The sequence below is a fragment of the Euprymna scolopes genome, chromosome 3, assembly GCF_053919585.1.
Source record: "Euprymna scolopes isolate OS-2025 chromosome 3, ASM5391958v1, whole genome shotgun sequence".
Taxonomy (NCBI): Eukaryota; Metazoa; Mollusca; class Cephalopoda; order Sepiida; family Sepiolidae; genus Euprymna; species Euprymna scolopes.
In genome coordinates, this window is record NC_136484.1 from 189,654,618 (window position 1) to 189,675,225 (window position 20,608).

Sequence of the window (20,608 nt, forward strand, 5' to 3'; positions counted from 1 at the left end):
TTACGCACATGTTTAATTCACGATTCCAGCGTTTTACAAGGTCATATGATGGGTCATTATCACCATAAGTTTCTTTCATTTCATCAAAAGCCTCTTGTGGTGTGCCTCGTTTCAAATACAAAAACCGGATCACTGCTAAACAATCAACGGGGTCCATTTCACACCTGCCTCAGTTAAAATACCTGTAAGACAGAAAACACAATTAGTTCAGAGCTATAATTGCCACATTCCCGTAGAGATATAAATCATTGCACATGCAAAATTTCAGCTAGATCAGACAACTGGGAGTGGGTCAGGGACATTACTTATTGCACACCCCTCGTAAGACTGCTTCCAAACGAACAATACGACTGACAAACAAGTGCGAGAAGCAACAACAGCTCGCACGACTAAGGTTTGTTCCAAGCCGCACGTTTGTGAATGTATCCTGGTTTCCTTTACTGCTAGATTATCTTTTTTATTATTATATATTTTCTCAGCAAAGTATAGAATGTTAACAGTTTTGTGAAATTCGTGTTTCAAAAATCATTTGTTCTCACGCGAAATTGCGAGGAACATATCTTTAAGTATACCTTTACTAACTTTTCGCAGAAATTACAATGATTTTTTCAGAAACATAATTTTAATTTTTCTCCATGAATGTTACTTGAGAAATCTGTGATGCACTTGAAAAAAAACATTTTTTTTTCAATTATTCTTCAATTTTTCTGCTTCGAAGGCAATTTTTACATGCTTTCCATGTTGTAATTCTTCTGGTTTCCAAGAAGAGGTAATGATAGTTCGTTTGCTTGTATTATTTAAAATTAAATAAAACAGTGGTATACGTATTATATGTCTGAAATTACGTTCACGTGTATTTAAGGGGGCTTTAAACGTCTGCAGTGAAATGTGGTTGCTAGTTTTAATAACAGTTGTTTTTTCGTGACAATTTTCTGTAATTTATCGACAAATATTATATGTTGGTAATACTGAACGAATATTCAGATTAATCAGATATTTAATAGACTTCAGAATAATCGCAGATATTTCCATGCAATGTTTCTTAACAAAATGATTATTTCAGGTGTGCTTCAGAAATCGATTCTTGAACTTTTTATTCATGATACTTATAGATATTTGATTACATTTAATATAATATTTAATATAATTAGGATATAACTTAACTACTACAAAAAACTTCACAACCGCCCATGTGTATGACATATAACACTTGTGAACCACGTTTAAATTAATCAGCCATACAATCAACAGCAACATTTCTTGGAACAAAGACATTGCATGCATTGCAACAGCTGCTAAAACAATGTAGCATTCTTATACTGTCGTAGAAAATTAATAAAATAATGGAATGTGCTCTGAAGAAATCCGTATATGAAGGAAAATCAAATCTAATGTTGTTTTATAGAATGCTAGAATTTGGAATTTCCTCTGTTCTCTTGTTCTTTGACTGTATTAATAAGTTCCCACCAGAGTCGCCAAGTGCAAGCTAGTGAACGCCAGTGTCCAAGAATGCCCGAAATTTTTAAAACGGATTTAAGAACATAGCAGTATAATTGTAGCGACACTGATCATGACCACAATTACTGCCCGTTGAAAAGGAAACCAGTGGCAACCAGAACATATCAGAAATCGCATAAATCGAACACAGATCGTCAGTAATCCCTAGTGCCGGTAATGAAAGCTAGTGAATTCCGCAGGCTTCCATTACTACACAATGCTCAGCAGTAAGAGCTCGATATTGTAATTTTGGAAACGTAATTGAAAGATATACTCTAGAACTAGCAACCGTAGTTTAATTGGCTTTCAGCGGGAGCAATTTACCGAATCTGTCGTTTGTGTAATACTGTAAGCAGGCAATGTCGGCATACGAATCGTTCTAGATTTTATATATAAGCGGGGCTCTAACATACATTTTTCTCAGTTCTAGACTACAAAAGCATGATTTACCTATACAATACACACAAAAATATTTTTTTCAAAAAAGATAATACCTTATATTTTACAGTAATTTAATCACAAACTTCTGGTTTATTAGTTGGAAACTTGAGACCCAGATTTTTGTCAATATTTTTTGAACAGCATAATGTCTGTAATTATTTGTGTGATTACTTATCTGTTGTTTTTATTTTGTACTATATATATATATATACTTATATGTACTGAAATCTGTTTATGTGACAATAAATGACACCATTTGTTCATAATTGATCATAATACACACTAAAATTGTGTAGTAAAACATTATGTTCTACTTTTAATCAAACCTAGTATTGTGTCCAATTATTTATCTAATTTACTTTACATAAAATATATAAAAGAGTCCTATGCATACGTGACGCAAGCGTAATTACCTTGTTTTGCAATTTTCCATAAAATTTGACCCTAAGACTAAATGTATATATATGTTAATCCTGATCGAATTTTCGTTATTCCTGAACCAAATAAACGACGATTCTTATCTCGAAAAAACGACACGATGAAAGTGCTGATAATTTTATGCATCATGCTTGTTTTACCACATGCCTTGTCCTTAGGTTGTAAGTAAATTTGGACTTTATTCATAATTATCTGATACATTTTCTCATTTTAACCGACATTATATATATATATATATATATATATATATATATATATAATTATTAAGTTAGTAAATTTACAAGAGAATACAAATATATTTCTATGATGCCCCTAGCCAAATTAAAGCATCTATTACAAACAGTAAAGGAATTAAAATATCAAAGAAAAAGCAAATGTTGTAAAGTATAATTTACGAGAATATATAATTGTAGAGAACCCTCAGAAAGTAATATTACGAAACCATATTCTTTATATTTCGTTTTTAGTTTCCTATAGAATAATAGAATCTTGTAAATAATAACTTAACGAATTTTACTTTGATCGATTATAGGTAAACTGTCGCCTGCATATGTGCACCATGTGTAATTATAATATGTGACGATTTTCTATACAGTCGTTTCCTAATTTGAACCAGTAGTTAAAATGCATATATTAATGTTTATTTCCGATCGTCTCTAGTTAATCCTGGAGTAGATATATCACATTTCTAATATGCAAATAGAAAAATCTGTTAAAACCGCCATATTGTTTTGGCGTCATGTTAGTTTAAAAATACATTTGGTTTATAAGTACTAAGTATTTTATTCTAGGATGAATTTTTTCGTTTAGCATGACTTATTCTTATATTAAACACCTTACTCGCTCATCAGCCGCCAATAGAGTAATGGTTAATAGCATTGACCGTCGTATAGACGGTCGGATTTCAATCCTGGCTTGAGGTAGTTGACTGTCTACCCGTACTGATGAGCTGCGAAACAGTACTGTACGTGGATGACCATATATATACATTATATATATATATAAATATATATATATATATATATATATATATATACACTCCTAATTTTCTTTTACACAAGCAGTAATAGATCACTACACACTCATGAACACATTATGGTCAACAAGTAAGTAAATGACTGATACATTCTTATGACTGTGTTCCGAGCTATCACTACTTATGTAAAAATACATAAATATAAATAATACAATTAGGCACCGCCAAAATTGGGGGGGGGGGCAGGTCAGTACTTTTTGACGGGCCGTCTTTTTAAAAATCTACCAAAAATCAGGTAATTATCCGATTTATACGAAATTTTCATCGATTATTAGGAGAAGAATGAACTTTATAACAGTGTACTTATTTTTCATAAACGATATTTATATATATATTTTTTTTTTGCTTACAAAACCCCCCTTGGTTTGAAGTGGGAACAAATATGCTTAAAATAATTATCTGAAACCGAACAAAACATATTGTGTTGTTGTAAGGGACAGAATTATAGATTTAAAAAAATTGTTTGCATACCTTATTTTGACGTCTGAATATCAGAACTACGATTGTGTTTAATTATCCCGCTTTTGAGTTTTGAAGTGTGAAATTCGGTGAATATGTTGAGTAAAATAATTAATTTTAGTTAAGCAAAACAAAAAAATAAAATTTTAATATCGATACGAAAAAAGCTATTTTAAAATTGTTGATAAATAAATTAACAATTTTTTTTAGCGAGCCGAATAATGCATGACCATTATTAAACAGGACATGCTTTGAATAATCGATACAAAAAAAATCGATAAATGTGGTGCGCTTTGTGTTAAAAATAGCATCATTTTTTTCGATCCCGTTTGAAAACATTTGCCGCCTTTCTACTACGGTAGACCAAAGCGCTGAAATATTTTTTTTTATTCTGCTTTAAATTGCCCCCCCCATTTTGGGGGGCCTGGCCCGCACACACATACACATTAAAAACCAAACTCATACAAATGGTCACCCATCTGGTACTGGCCAGCCTCAGCTTAATAATACATTGAAATTTTCGTCATTGAAAAATAAGTTTTTTTGGCCTGTTTGGTCTTCCATAGCTTTCTTATTATAAAAAGCAAACGTAAACAGAGACAATCTCGACTCTGTATCGACGCGAAATATCTGGTTACCTATAGGAATAAGTGGAATTATTTGAAATTCAGGTACTTATATTATAATATTTTTGCATATTCTCTTAGAAAATCATCCTAAATCTTAGTAAGACAATAAATAAATAAATGAATTATTTCAAAAACCTTTTTTTTTTAATATTTAAGTACGTTTTTTGTGCAAGACAAAAAATGTCAATTGTTAACTTTTTGGGAAAATTTAACATTTAAAGTTTAATTAAAAATAGTAGAAAAAGTTTTACATTATTCTGTTTTCTATATGATAAAATTCAGGGTTTTATCTTTCTGGAAAAAAAAAAGTTACTCAGAAATAATGGATTTTAATAAATGTAATTTAGTTTTAAAAAACGACAACAACAACTTGATTTTGCGGCCATTTTTGGCGGTGCCTAAATACAATTCATTTCCGCGTAGACAGACAATGGGCCCGTTTAAAATACACAACCACGTATTAATCCTCCTATTTATTTCTGCTTTAGGCGTACTTGGTCTTTTTAAAAACCTAAAGACATAGAAGTGTAATTAATGCTATCATAAATACGTATGCTCTGATATTAAGATTTCATTACTAAAAGACTTAGAATCGAGACACAATTACTGTAACAATAATCTGTTTATATTGATTGCAATTATATTTTAGCAACGTAAACATAACATTTTCTAATAAATGGGCTGGAGTGGAAGAGTTAGATAAAATCTTTTTGCAAGTTCGCAGAAAAAATATTTTGTCATATATATATATATATATATATATATATATATATTTATATATATATATACACAGTTCTTACACAATTCTCTACCTTTGTAAGAGCCGGATACGTCCTAAAATGGAACACTGTTTCCATATCGGCAAAAGATTCTCGCTAATTATCTTGCCTTGACAAAGTTCAAAACCGTGAGTATGTGATGTATTCTTTTCTTTCCGACGCCCTCTTTCCCAAAGAAAATACGATCGAGAATGCATTTGCTTTATCTTTACTTTCAGAACAAGCGCTCGTCAGAGCTTCAATATATGGTGCCTCATTGTTAACCTTGCAATGTAAATAGTTGTCTAGCTACAACACCTGTCAAAAGTTCCCACCCCTCTCAATTTGTGCCTAAGTCTAAACGCAAATTCCATGAACAAAGCAGTTTTGCTAGGACTTGCCCACCTGTTAAGGACCATCCCGCATGTTGTTAAACTCTGTTCCGCTTGGCTGTTCTGCAGCTGACTATAAACTGGTCGTCTTCTATCCAATATAAAGATGTTATTGCGTTACCCCGTAGTAATATATATTTTAACCCCAGTTTAACCCACTATAAATACTCTGTTTTCACAGTGACTAGTATGCACTCATTAATCCCTATTCTCGAGTGAAATTCAGACCTCGCTAATTGAGAAGTTACATGTAAAAAAAGCGAAATGCGTTTCGGTGAATTTAATGGTAAATAAAGTACGTATATAAATTAAAATTCTGATTAGTGTTTTAATTTCAAGCAATAATTAATCAACGTAAATTAAAAATACATATCGATGTTTTCTTTTTGATGTAGATTATTCGTTAAATAATCGTTTTTTTTCATATTAAAAAAAAACTAAATGTTTAGTTACAAGTACTGTTTAGCAAGATATATTAAATAGATACATCCATGCATTGAACATTATTCATTTTTGCAAATAGCTCACATTACACGTGCATGTTTGTAACACTAACATAACCTGCGTATAACTATATCATTTGTTTTTATTAAAAACTAGCAGGACCCCCGTACCAGCATGTCCTGTAGGAGTATGCTTTCCCATACTATATGTAAAAAAAAATCAAAGGTTGTTAGTGGAAGCCGCTGTTGGCCAATTAAAATAGCGAGCACTGGCGTCAATGGGCAAAAAGAAGTTTTTGTGCCATAGTACCAACGTTAGTATCTATAAACCCATTCTTAACATAGGGGTTGTATTATGTGCTGTGAATATGGTGTGCTTTAAACCTTAAATGTCCACATTGTGTCACGAGGAAGAGAAACAACTGAAAAACACTGCTGCCGACCTGACCAATGATTCGCATAGCCTTTGAATTATTCCGTTACACTTTGTCGTTATTTTTCCGGCGATTGGCATCGAGTGCAAGCTTAGTTTTCAGATTATAAAATAAAATTAAGGTAATATTTCCAATGACTGTAATAGTTGGGAATCAATTTGTTATGATAACATTCTAATAAATTACACACCCTTTTTTACTCACCAGTTGTTTATGCTGCCCCTACCCTTTCAATATTTCACTTTTTCTGTTGGTAAAGTGTATTCAATTTTTTCAAGGTGGTTGTTAATTTTAAAGCGTCGCGTGTTATCTATGAAAAGCACAGTGAAAATATGCCAAAAATTGAAAAGGAAAAAATCTAAATGCTTGTGAGAGCATTAATAAAGGAAATGGCCAAAACGTAAATGTTCATTGTAGGATAACGTCATAATTTCAAGTTTCATACATACTTATATATTGATGAGCTTGGCTTCCAAATAATGGTGTTTTTATTATCATTTACTTAGAAAAAAATACGTTTTTCTAATCAAAAGAAATATATTAATGTTATTTAATAAACGTCCAGTTTTTTGTTTCAGCAAAATAAACAAACACAATTTTTAGAGAGTTTACCAGGAAATTTAATAGAGTAATATGTTGCTGAAGTAAAGTTGTTGGCAAAAATATATTCGTTATAATTCGTTCAGCACAAAATTGTTACGTTTAAATCGATCTGTTTCATGCCAATGCATACATTGAAGTGTTTAGCGTCCAAATTATCGAGTGTTATTGTTGCGTGTAGTTCCGAAAAAATACGGAATATTATTGAACAAATATGTTCCAGAAATGTAATAGTTGGAAAGAAAGAGTTTATTTTTCTGGTTGTTTTTTTGTTCACTAAACATTCATATTTTTACCTATGCATTTTACCTATACATTTCGTAAAAGCCAAATGATGAAAGACTTAACACATAAACTTCCGCATAATTTTATTTTATTTTTTTTTTGTTTTGCGTGTGTTTTGTTCTGGGAAAATCTTAATGTTAGAGATGCAAATATTGTGGAACTACGAAAAATGTTTAGCAAAAAGTTTATTTGTGTTTATTTTTCATTCCATTAACGCCCGTATGTTCTATTTCGACTTAATAATAAAGAAAACGCTTGCATTTTTCACATGGGGGTGACTACTTATCGAGGCCCGAAGGCCACTCAGGGATAATGATAATTGCGTGTACAGTAATCAATGAGATAGTATTGTAGTAAGCATTAGTATTGGTGGTTTTGATAGAGTGGCTTACTTAAGGAAGCGGTTTGTAAGGAGTTTGTTATGTTGGACTTGAAGACGTCCAAGTTGTAGTCAGGTGGGAAACAGGCAAGCGGCAGAGAAGTCCACTGGCATGCAGTTCTAATGAAAGAAGCTTTGCTCATGGAATCTACGTTTAGATTTAGGCGCAGATAGCGAGTGTGGAAAATTATTAACAGTAGTTCCAGCCAGACGAGTGTTTCTCGTGAAAGATTGGCGAGGGTAGGATCATGGATTGGAGCTCCGACGAGCACCTGCCAGGGAAATAACGATAAAACAAAGACAGGCTTGCAACCTCTCTTCTGTGTGAGAGAGGTTGCAGAGAAGATAAAAGGGAATCCCCCACTAAGCCACGGAGTCTATTTTGTATTCTGTCAAAGCAATATGAGATGTTTTAGAAGCTCCTGTCCAGATGTGGTAGCAGTACTCCATCTTTGGACGTAGTTGGCTTTTATACAGACATAGAATTCCATCAGTAGTGAGATATATTCTGGAGCGGTTGAAGGAGCCCACCATTTTCCCCGCGTCCTGGCAACAGATTTAATTTATGTTTTGCATTTAAGATCAGGAGTAAAGGCCAAACCTAGAAGCTTGTCAAAACAGGGAGCATCCCAAAGACGAGAGGCATCCATTCTAATAGATGCCAGATTGGTATAAGAGCGTTGATGATGTAAAGATAGAAACTTGGTTTTGGGTGCATTAAAAGTGACAAGCCACCTCTTCCACCATTGTACCACGTGCTCAAGATCAGAGGAGAGAGAATTTGTCATTTACGGCCTTTGATGTGTTGCCATAGATGGTCGTGTGATCAGCATAGATGTCAACGAATGGTTTAAGTATGTGTTTTGGGAAATAATATATGTATATCAGGAAGAGAGTTTGGCCCAGGATGGACCCATGAGGGACTCAAGCATTAATACTGTGGGTCTCTGATTTCTGCCCATCAACCACTGCTCTTATGAACCTATCACAGATAATGATTTAATGATTGAGAAAACATTTCCAGTAATACCGTAGATTGTAATCTTGTGAAGTAGGTCCCTATTCCATACCTTATCCTTCGATATGTCAAGAGTGATTGCCCTGGAAGGGAACCCTTTGTGAAGAGATTCACTAATCCTATGTGATATAACCGTTAGCACATCTGCTGTAAATCTTTCAGAAACCATATTGCATGTCACTAAGAATGTTGTTTCTGTTGAAGTGGTTGACTACTTCTTTATTTAATATGGATTCCAACAACTTACTCATGACATACACGCGACTTATTGGTCTGTACTGAGAGGGAGATAACTTATCACCTGAATTCTTAAAGACAGGGAATACTGATGAGGTTTTCCGGGGTGTTGAAAAGAACTACTCGTCAAGGCAATGCTTAAACAGTTTTGTAAGTATGGGGACAAGTTCTGGTTGGAGCTTTTTCGGCACTATAACTGGAATGGCGTCAGGGCCGGTTGCTTTACTGGAATCAAGGTTCTTGATTAGCTTGGCGACCTCACGCACATATATTTGTATGTTTCATAGCGTGTTGTCTGTTATAGGAGGAAATGCAGGGAGTTGAATGTCATTGTCGCATAGGGTAGAATTAGCTGCAAAGTTCTTGGCAAATAGTCTGGCCTTGTCTGATGCTGACGAGATGAACTCTGGTCCATTGATGATAGTTGGGATAGAACGCACGCTTCTGTTTAAGGTCCTGTTTGCTATTTGACAGAACTGGTGGGAACCAAGCCGCTGCTCAACTAATTTGAATTTAACAGACTGAGCATATAGCTCTATTGCATTTTTTATTACTTGTTTACAGCGATTGCTGGCAGTCCTGAAAGCAGCTTTGGTCTCAGTACATCTATTACTTGGGTAGCTATGAAAAAAGTGATTTCTGTGCGCGATGGCAGCAGCACATTCTGTTGCGAACCAGGGCTGGTTGTTAGGTTTTTCTATGAAGTTTTTGGATGGGATAAATCGGCCTATGCCTATTATTAACTATTCGGTCAGGTCTGATACTATAGAGGACACATCCTTTTTAACCATGGAATTCAGAGCTAGGCCAGATATGAATGTACGTAAGCTATCCCACTCAGCCATTGAGTATCGATATAAAGTACGGTGGAGAGGTACGTCTGAAGACTTATTACTAGGGCTGTGACAATATTTTGTAAGAGAATACAATCACACATTCTCGTGGAAGGCACATAAACTCATGACGTGGGGCATTATAATACCGACCTTTAGAATATGGACCATTCTAGAAAAACATTTTATAGATCATTGTAAGGTTTCCATGAAGGAATATATTCTTTATGACATAAAACCAAAAGTTATATGTAGAGCTGTGACAATATTCTCTTTCAAATATGCTCTATATTCTTTTTTATATGCCGGGAATATTCTTTAAGAATATGCTCGAGAAAATGCTTTTTTTACACGGGAATATTCTTTTTTAAAAAGAGTATGCTTTTTTTCATAAGAATATTCTTTTTAAAAAGAATATGCTGCTTTGAAACGGAATATTCTCTATGGCTACCGTATATTTATTTTTATAAATCGCATATTTTCACTGTACTTCAAGCGAATATATTCATGCTAGGTACCTTAGATTTACGTTTGTAACAATATTAACCCTTTCGATTCCAATATATCGGCCATGACGATTTAAGGTAATAGAAGACCTACAGATATTTCGGCCTTAGTATAGTATTTTAATAGAACGGGTATAGTTGAGTAGTTGGTAATTTTGCAATGTTAGGGTCGAAAGGGTTAATTATTTGTTTTTTTTTATAAATTCTATTGATGATTTTGTAAAAGCTTCAGTTAATGCCGAAAACGCAAGAAAATATATAGAAAAAACGTTTATTTTTATGCTATAAATACTTCTAACAATTAAACACTATCAAGCTTAAACAAATATTTTATTCATTTCATTTTACAATTAAATGCGTTTTTAAGTTCTCAAAATTGAAACATCTGCGGTTGTCTGCTAAAACGGTCTTATACTGGGAAAAAACTCGTTCCACGTCGCATGAGACTACTGGGGCATATTTCAAACTGGCCATTTCTTCGGCACTTAAAACTTTTAAATGATCTCCTGCCAGAATGTTCGAACACCCCATAATAAATATGCCATAATGGAACTTTTATCAAATTGAAAATGTCTGGTTATTGTTAAGTCGTTTAAAAAGCTGGTTAAGAAGTAAGCATTTGGGAGGTAAGCGTTTCAATTTAGTTGAGAGTAAAGTTCACGCCATCATATTTTGTGTGATATTGTAGATTTGCGATGTTTTAAATCGACACATTTCATATATATATGTATATATCAATATATTGAAGAGTTTAGCTTCCAAATAATCGCCTGTTATTTATTACGATTTGTTCCGAAATTATACAGAATACTATTAAAATAAATTGTGGCTGAAATAAAATACTTGGTTAAAATTAAGTTCGTCATATTTTGTTCGTAATAAACTTCCATATTTGTAACTGATACATTGCATGGGAAAGAAAAAGAAATTCACAAGTTTTGTATATTTTTTTTGTTTATTTTTCTTAGATAATATTTATGTAAAATACGCTTATATTTAAGAGCTAAACTCCTGACTATATATATGACATTGGTCTGTTTGAAACATCACTAATGTACAAAGTGTGTTTAATGGCATATCACAAGGACTGTTAAATTAATTTCTTGTTTTGTCGAAGACATCCTAATATGTCTCTTATTGACACTAAATGTCAATGTTAATAATCCTTGGTTTATAAAGCAAAGCAATGCATTCTGCAAGATAAGACTTTTCGGAGTTCAGTTAATCAGAATATACGGACTTTGTCGAGAGAGCCTTTATTATTTGGAATTAGAAATTGAAAAGATAATGTTAAGTTTATGTAGTAATAGCAAGTAAGGGTCACTAGAATAACAACATCTGTAGCGCGTGTAGAATTCGTTCGGGTGACTTCTAATAGCTGTGGTTGGAATAAATATTATGATGAAAAATAGGGACTCTAAAAATGTGGCAGTTGTAGTCGTGTTGATCGTAGGATGCAATGTAGCATTTGTGATCACGACTAAACGTGTTGTAAATGCTGGATGAAAACTACATAAGATAGTTGCAATAAGCCCAGATGTATTTACTTTGTATGTGGTATGTGTTGTTCTAACGGTACTTTCGTTGTACCTCGGTACTTTCGTTCAGAGTGAAATATCTGCAGTAATTTCTATATATGAACAAAACTATTTGAGTCGATAGCGTTTTCTTTTTGTGTAATACATCCCGAAAACTATTTGTTCATTGTAAGGTATATCCACGTATTTTTACGATATACTGGTGTTGCGCACTTATACCTTGATTAGAATTGCTAAACGGAAATCCATCTCTAAATGTATTTAAATTTAAAGAAGGATTGTAAAACGATTAATTGTTGCGTTATCATTTTCCATGGAAATATCCTTTTACTCGAAAGTAAGGCAACACCCACTTAAAATCATGAGATATTATCTGGGCTTTATTTCTACAGCTAAAAGTAATATATTTCTTGCGTGTTGGGGACATATTAATGTTCTTGCAAGATAAAGCAAAATTGCATGCATATACATTTTCAGAAAATATATCTTCGATATATTTTTACATTCTATTTTTGTAAAATGTATTCTTACGTTTTAAAACCTGAGTTAGTTTAATAGATTGCAATACTTGCGCAAACGTATTTCTCTGTATATTTGAAAAAAAATTGTTTTTTTTGTTTTCGTTTTTTAGGACTTCCAAACTTTAAAATATGGAAGTGGTTATCGATATATAAGTCCATTGTAAAACTGGCAGAACAAGCAGGAAATTTTATACATCACAATTCTAAGAATAATGCACATTTGTAGAAAGCATATTTTAAGCGAAAATGAATCCTATCGAATGCAATAGTAAAGGATTTTTACAATGTAACGGTCTATATGATTGTTTGAAGAAAACAAGGAACATCTTAACCATAGAATTACCCTTATAATATGTGAGTCGAAGTAATTTTAAACTAGATTTATATTATTATTAAAAGGTGCATATAATTTAATAGACGAAACCATACCTCAACTGCTAACAAATTCAGTGTATAAAAATAATAGATCATTATGTTGTTTATGTTGTTTGTATATCTACTATTTATGTTGCATCTTGAACTGATCTAATCAATGTCTTTTTTCTATACCTCCGTATCATTTTGATGGCACAGACAAAAATATTTTTAATATTGACTGCTATTTTCTGTATAACTGCCCTGTTATAATTTTGCTTTTTCTATTTTTAGCAAAGTGCAATAAATGGACAAAGGGACATTGTAAGGTATTTGGATGGATGAACCCTTACTGCTGTTATAAAAATAAATATTACCGCCAAGTGGAAGGAAAGTAAGTCTGTTAAACAGAAATGATACATTTCAAACGCTTTCGGTGTAGCAATTGTTATGGGACGGTAAAATGCATTGTGTACAAAAAATATAATTGTAAACCGTACCGTAATAACTGAATACTACAGGCTGGAACGGTAATAGTGTCACCCTAAAGAATACAACATTTAAGCTTTATTCTAAAATTTTTATTTACAAAGTTAATTTAGATAACTTGATTATGTAGTAGTGAGAACGCCTATTCAATGTAGTCGCTTTCAGCCTAAATCACCGCCTCGATACCCGTCCGGAACTGCCAGCACGCGTTTTTCACCAGCGCCGGAAAAATCTCGGATATTATTCAGCGAATGGTGACGATCAAGCTGGTGTTGGTGTTGTGAGAGGTAAAGTTCGTGATGTTCTCGAAGTATGACCAAACGAAGCAGTCCAGCGTCAATGAACGAGAGGCGCCAGTGAGACAAGGGTGTAATATCCAAGCACTCGATTTGGAGTCAAGCCTGGGTTATTTGGACTTATGGACCGGGACCAATTCCTGCTGCTTTATCCGAGGTCTGCCACCGGCTCCCTATTTGCATTAAGGGGGCATTACACGCTTAAGCATATTCAGCTACTTTTTATTGTTGTTTTTAAGATGTGAGGTTGAATAAAAGTGGCCTCACTTGAAATCCCACACCAACAACCATAAGAACGTTTTTTTCATCCTCCTATCCTCGTTCCTGTTATTCGTAGATATTTAACCATGCATTTTGAGGTCGTTGGAATTGGTCATATTGTTATAACTTGGATCGTTAGAGAGCATGAATTATACTGCTGCGCATCTCCGATCACAGTCGTTGAACACTGTATCTCGAATAAGATAAAAGGGTCCTACCACTTTTGAGATTTGTACACAACTAGCCAACTAGAAGATTGACTGCAACAAAAAAAAAAGTTATCATCAAACGGGAATGGAACTATCTCGTCTTATCAGGGAGAGCACTTTTATTTCTACCCTTTAGAGAACTGTAGAAAAAATGAATTGAAGAAACTCGAACTTCTGTATACAAATAGCACTGCTGAAATTTAGATATATATTTTAGACAGCCCTTGTAAAAACATCAGATTCAAAGTATTCAAAACTGGCGAAAATCATCTAATAGTTTCGTCTTCACGGTTTATCTTTGGTTTATTTTAAATGACAAGAGATATCTCCTGCTGTATGGATAAAGTGTTATATGTGTTTATATATATATATATATATATATATATATATATATACATATATATATATACGAGGGGGTCCAATAAGTAATGCCCCTGACTCACTTCCCATAGAGCAACGAAACTTGGAACAGCTATTAGTCTTTTTCTACATAGGAACCACCCAGAATGATAAATTTATCCCATCGTTTGATGCAGCTCTGGAGACCGGTTTTGTAGAAGACCCCAGGTTTGTCCTTCAACCACGACGTGGCTTCAGAAATAAAGGCTGCATCATCTAGGAAACGCTTTTCTTTCAAAAACAACTTCATGGCTAGGAATAGGTGGAAGTGAGAGCGTTTAAGGTAAAGAGAGTAGGGAGGATGGGGCAGGATTTCATAACCAAACGCCCGTGCTTTTGATCTGGCGACATGTGAGTTGTGGACCGGAGAGTTGCCCTGCAGGAGGAGGGTACCTACGCTGATCTTGCCCCGCCTTTTGATTTTAATAGCTTTCCTCAAGTTCCTCAAAAGTGAAGCATAATAGACTACAGTAATTGTGGTATTCTTTGCCAGGAAATCTGTTATTACTACCCCGTTCTGGTCCCTGAAAATTGTGAGCATGATTTTGCCCGCAGAGTGTTGCACCCTTGCTTTCTTTGAAGGTGGTGAGTCCAAGTGCTTCCACTGCATTGACTGAGCTTTGGTCTCTGGATCATAGTGATAGACCGAGGTTTCATCCTGTGTAATCAGTGTTTTGAAAAACTTTGAATCATCTTCTTAGCACATCTCTGAATTCATCCTCGAGCACTCGAGGCATTGTCGCTTCTGGAATGGTGTGAGTAACCTAGCAGACACCTTATGCATATGAAAATGGTCATGAATGATAGTTTCAACAGACCTTGGCATATTGGGCTATTTGGCGAATAGTAATACGCCGATCTTTAAAAATGGCAGCCTCATCAATGAAAGAATGAAGCGGTAATACATAAAAACTGAAGAAAGTGGTCAATACCGTTGCGAAGGGGGCGGAAGAGATAGAGGAAGGGGGGAAGGCGGGATCGTTTGTATGTCGATAAGGTTTTAGTTTGGTGGTTTAAGAACTTGTGGGGGAGGGTCTTGGAAGTTTATTTCTGGTGTGGCTGAGGGCATAGGGATACATGGAGGGGAAGGGGAATATGTGAAGGTGGGAGGAGGGGGGTTACTTTAAAATTGGAGTCTTAATGTTAAAGTTTTTATGCGTCTCCATGTTGAGATGATTTCTTTGTAAGTATGTCTTGACCTATTGGGTGTTCGCTTATGTTGGGAGGCGGGGGGGGGTTATGATTCGGTTTGTTTATTTATAGGTTTTATTTTTTTTTGTTAATTGTTTGGAGAGGGTTAGTTAGCGGACGCGGGCACGGGAACACACATGCGCACGTACACACATATATACTTAAAAAAAACGGTCACATGTACACATACATCCCCGCCCTGCCCTGCAAATATATCCATACATGTGCGCCTACATGCGTAGACACACGCGTTGCTCTCGCTTACGTCATATTTTCTTTAAGGTGCTAACATTAGTACGCGTGCGTTGGAATGGATGCGCTCATATAAAGATACATACAGACATCGACGCCCCTGCCCCCAAGGAGGCGATTATATGGGCTCATATGCGCATATTGATTCAGGCATACTTGCACCTCACGCATACATGCAAGAGCACGCGCACATACAGATACCAATATTCGTGAACACATAGATCGACATATATACACACAGCCGCACGCTCTCACACAATCCGTGGGCGGCAGGCGGCGGGCACATATACTTTCACATCCACACATGCATAAACAGGTACGTGCAATTATACATCTGTACCCCGTGTACATACGGACGCCCACGTGGGTGTACACGTGCGTGCATACACACACATACACACCCAGTCATACAGACAGGTCTTGATATAGACATAGTCATCTGGATAGATTTAAATCTAAGTTCATTTATGGGTACATAAGCGCAATACTTTCATCGATGTAGACATGGTTATACATAGATATGAACATAAACTCGTTTCCAGGGTTCTATACATATTTTTTTTTATTTTCATTAGTGTTTTTTTGGGGGGGGGTTGGATGTGGATGCACATGTGCGCTCCGGCGCACTCCTCACCATACAAATATAACCTACAGATGCACGCTCTCACACGCATGCATGTACACAGATATACATGCATATACGCATACACATATGCACGCACATATGCTATCGTTATACACATCTGCAAAGATACATGCCCACACTCCCTCAAACACAGATATGTGTGCACGCATATACATACGGGTATATAGCGTGATATGCCGTAAGTGTGGCACGGGTGTCATCCACATATACCTACATACGCATTAATAATAATCCACGTACCCGAGATAGTGGTCCTAGGTAGCACTGTTAATAGATTTGGGAGGGAGTTTGGGGAGGTTTATATGGGGATTGTCTGCTGTAGTTATTGTTCTAAGTTTTTTTATCCGTTTAGGCGGAAGGCTATATTGGGGGGTCATGCTCTAAGATGTGCGCCTATGCACATGAGGCATCGGTTGGCTGTACATGTCCGTGTACACTTACCTGTGCAGGTGTAAATCCACATAGTTATATGTAAACACTTTCCGTGATAAGTCGTGGATATTGTATATAGGGTGTGTTAGGTTTGGGCAGGTGGTTGGCTTGGGGAGGTGAATTGATGCCGATTATTGGGTGGTAATGTGGAATGAGGTTATGTGGTGTTTAGAGTTGGTGGTGATTGGAGGTATGTGTCATTTGTTGGATTAAGGGGGATTCTGAAGGGGAGTGGGTAAAGTTATGTGGGGTTTGGGGGGAGGTGGTTGAGAGGGTTTGGTTGAGTTTATGTACATGGTAGTTGTGGTGGGTGGTTGTATTGGATATATAGTTAGGGGGATTTCAGGTGTTGTTGTCTAAGGGATGTTTTAGAAAGGTGTATATTTGCTAAGGAGGTGGGATTTGTAATGCCTATAGTTTATGGTGGTTTCCTGTTTTTTGTTTAGTAATTTATCTCTGTCTTTAAAATTGGAGATAAGGAATTTATCGTTTAGGCAGAGGAGACATTGGGAGTTTGGGGATTTACATGTGCTAGACTTTATAAGGATTTCCCATTTAATGGTTGGTGTGAGGTTATTTTGGGTTAGATGTAGATAGTGGGTAGTTAGTGAGGTTTTGTAAGGGTGGTTAGGGTGTATGTACTGTGAATCTATCCTTCAATGAGGTGCCGGCCAAGCCAATATAATTTTTTGTCGTTAGGGTTTTCTTTAGGTGCGATTGTGGCTTCATATTTAACCAACATCTTGCTGCCCAAATCCCTACATAGTACTCCAGTAGTTGTTTCCCCTGATTGTAGCCCCCTACACCAAAATGACAATGTTCCTTGTTTGGGGTGAAAATGTAATAAAAAAATAAAAATAAATAACTTCTGTTTGTAGGCATTGTTGATTAAGTTTGCATTCCAATTTGTTGTTGCAGTTGCACTTGTCCTTGTTGGTGTTGTTTGTATTTTCATCTTTGTTAAGTATTTTTCTGTTATGTTTTTTGATTATTTGTTCTAGGTTGTCCATACAACTGTAGCTGAGTTGAATTGTATTTTTTAGAAGGTTTTGTGTAGTACGTGACTGAGTGGGAACTGATTGTTTATTAGTTGGAAGAATTTAGTGCCAAGTTTTGTTTTGACCATTGTATTGAAGGAGGGTTGAACAAAATTAGTTTCCTAGTTGTATTTCTCTTGTTTGCGGTATTGGGTGGATTTGGTTTAATGTAATTGAAGGTAGTGTTTGGGTGACAACTTTCCTTGAGTGCATTTTCGTAGAAGGGTTTATGTTTGTTAAACATTTCGAGTTTGAAGGAGTTGGTGTTAATTCTTTTTTCGATAGATGTGGGGATGTATTTAATTATATGTTTTGCGTGGTTTGATAGTGGGTGTATATAGTGGGCGTAGGTATTGTCTTGTGTGTAGGGTTCGTATGTGTTGCTTGAGAGGTTGAAAGTTACATCGAGGAAGTTAACGGTTTTTATGTTGGATTTGATGTCTAGTTTAAGGCCTTTTCTTTAGATAAGGTTCTCTTTATTTTTTCGCATTTGGGACCATTTGAGTTTTCAACTATTATGAGGCCATCGTCACTATATAGGGATATGATTTTGTTATTTATAATGTTTTTTAGGTTGTATAGATAAAGAGACAGGCAAGATCAGTTGCTTCCGCTGAGTATGCCGTTCCCATTGAGAGGTCGAGGAATCCGGATTGTTTTTCTTAGAACATTGGGTGCCTTGGCTAATTAGGACTGTTTTTCTGTTATTTTTTATTTTTATAATGTCCCTTTCGGATGGTTGTAGGTCGGAGAGTAGAGAGGCAAATTCCAAGGCTTCGTCAAACATTTCCTTTGATATGGAGGGATAGTAGCTTTCAATATCGAACTGGATGAAGGCGGCTTTCTTTTTATTTTGGATGTTGTTGAACCATTTTATGGTGTATTTAGTATTTATCCACTGGTTTAGTTCGTATTTGGTTTTAATTTTTTATTTAATTCTTTCTAGTATTCTCTTGCTAATGTTTCCTATTTCGGGCTTGTTGGGGTTTAAGCCTAATTTGAGGTTTGGCCTCGAAGTTTGGTTTGTGGTACTTAAGCAAAATTCAGGCTTCTTTGTTCGCTAGTTTTCCGACTCTGTTGCTAGTGTTGAGTGCGTCAGCTACGTCTTTGCTATCTAGATGGATGTCTTTGATTTAATCTATATCCGACTTTTTATAGTCGGTTATTATGTATTCTTTAAGCAGTTTTAGGCATTTTTTTGTTTTGGGATGTTGTAGAAATTATGTGTCTTATCAGCTTAAACATACAGTAATTTGAAGCAGTTAATGTTTTTGACTAGTTTGTCTAGGTGATATTAGAATGTTTTTTTTTCTGTGGTGAAAGGATACTTCGTTGGTAAGTTCCATAAGATCTGTTTCAAAGTTGTGAAGTAAGTCGATGATTGGAGATGTATCCTTATTGGTGAATCGGTGGTAGTCCTTGTGGTTGTTCCCTTCGTCTTTTCCCTTTAGAAAGAAATATGGTTTCCATCGAATCCTTCTGATTAGGTATTCCCCTCTTAGGGTGAATCTTTACAGGTAGTTCGTTTTGCTTGTCGTTGGTATGTTTTTGAGAGACAAGGTGAAGTTCACCTTTTCCATAGCGTAGGGTAATAGTCCAAGTGTTTATGGTATAGTGCTCAACCGGTAAGAGAAAATATTCAGTGGAGATTGTAATATATAAAGTGAAGAAAGTGCTCAATACCGTTGTAGAGCAGAAATGTGTTTTACTTTTAATTACCATACCTTTCTGTTAAGTTACATTATTGTTTCAGCTACTTGACCGATTTTGGCTGTCTGTAGGATCCTCAGACTTTTACAGAAAAGTTCGCTATTTTGGGATGAGAGAGTAAAAGAGTGAATGAGGTCAGGGGGTGCGAGGAGGGCGGAAGAGATAAAGGAAGCGAACAAGGGGGGAAGGCGGGATCGTTTTGTATGTCGATAATGTTTTAGTTTGGTGGTTTAAGAACTTGTGGGGGAGAGTCTGGGAAGTTTATTTCTGGTGTGGCTGAGGGCATAGGGATACATGGAGGGGAAGGGGAATATGTGAAGGTGGGAGAAGGGGGGTTACTTTAAAATTGGAGTCTTAATGTAAATCCATGTTGAGATGATTTCTTTGTAAGTATGTCTTGACCTATTGGGTGTTCGCTTATGTTTGGAGGCGGGGGCGGGCAATGATTCGGTTTATTTGTGTTTTGACAAGCTTTTGGGTTTGACCTTTACTCCTGATCTGAAATGGAACACGTACATCAAGGCTGTTGCCAAGGTCGCTGGAAAGATGCTGGGATCCTTCTACCGATCCAGAAGATATCTCACTACTGATGCAATTCTCTATCTATATAAAAGCCAAGTACGTCCAAGGATGGAATACTGTTGCCATATCTGGACAGGAGCTGCTAAAAACAGACTATCCTGCCTTGACAGAGTACAAAATAGACTTCGTGGCTTAGTGGGGGGTGCTCTTTTCTCTACCCTGTAACCTCTCTCCCACAGAAGAGACGTTGCGAGCATGTCCTTGTTTTATCGTTATTTCCATGGTAGATGCTCGCCTGAACTCCAATCGCCGGTCCCCCCTCGCCAATCTTCCACGAAAAACACCCGTCTAGCTGAATACACTGTG

The 20,608-nt window shown here is 35.7% G+C and overlaps 1 protein-coding gene across 1 annotated transcript in view; it reads left to right on the forward strand.

The window, feature by feature from the left end:
- Nucleotides 1-2,379: 2,379 nt before the first annotated feature.
- LOC145260424 (uncharacterized) overlaps nt 2,380-20,608 on the forward strand; it is a 28,377-nt gene continuing 10,148 nt past the window's right edge. Inside the window, exons 1-2 of the mRNA XM_080118417.1 lie at nt 2,380-2,537; nt 13,093-13,192. Of these exons, the coding sequence (XP_079974543.1) occupies nt 2,393-2,537; nt 13,093-13,192 (245 nt within the window). The 5' untranslated portion in view covers nt 2,380-2,392. The remainder of the gene's footprint in view (nt 2,538-13,092; nt 13,193-20,608) is intronic.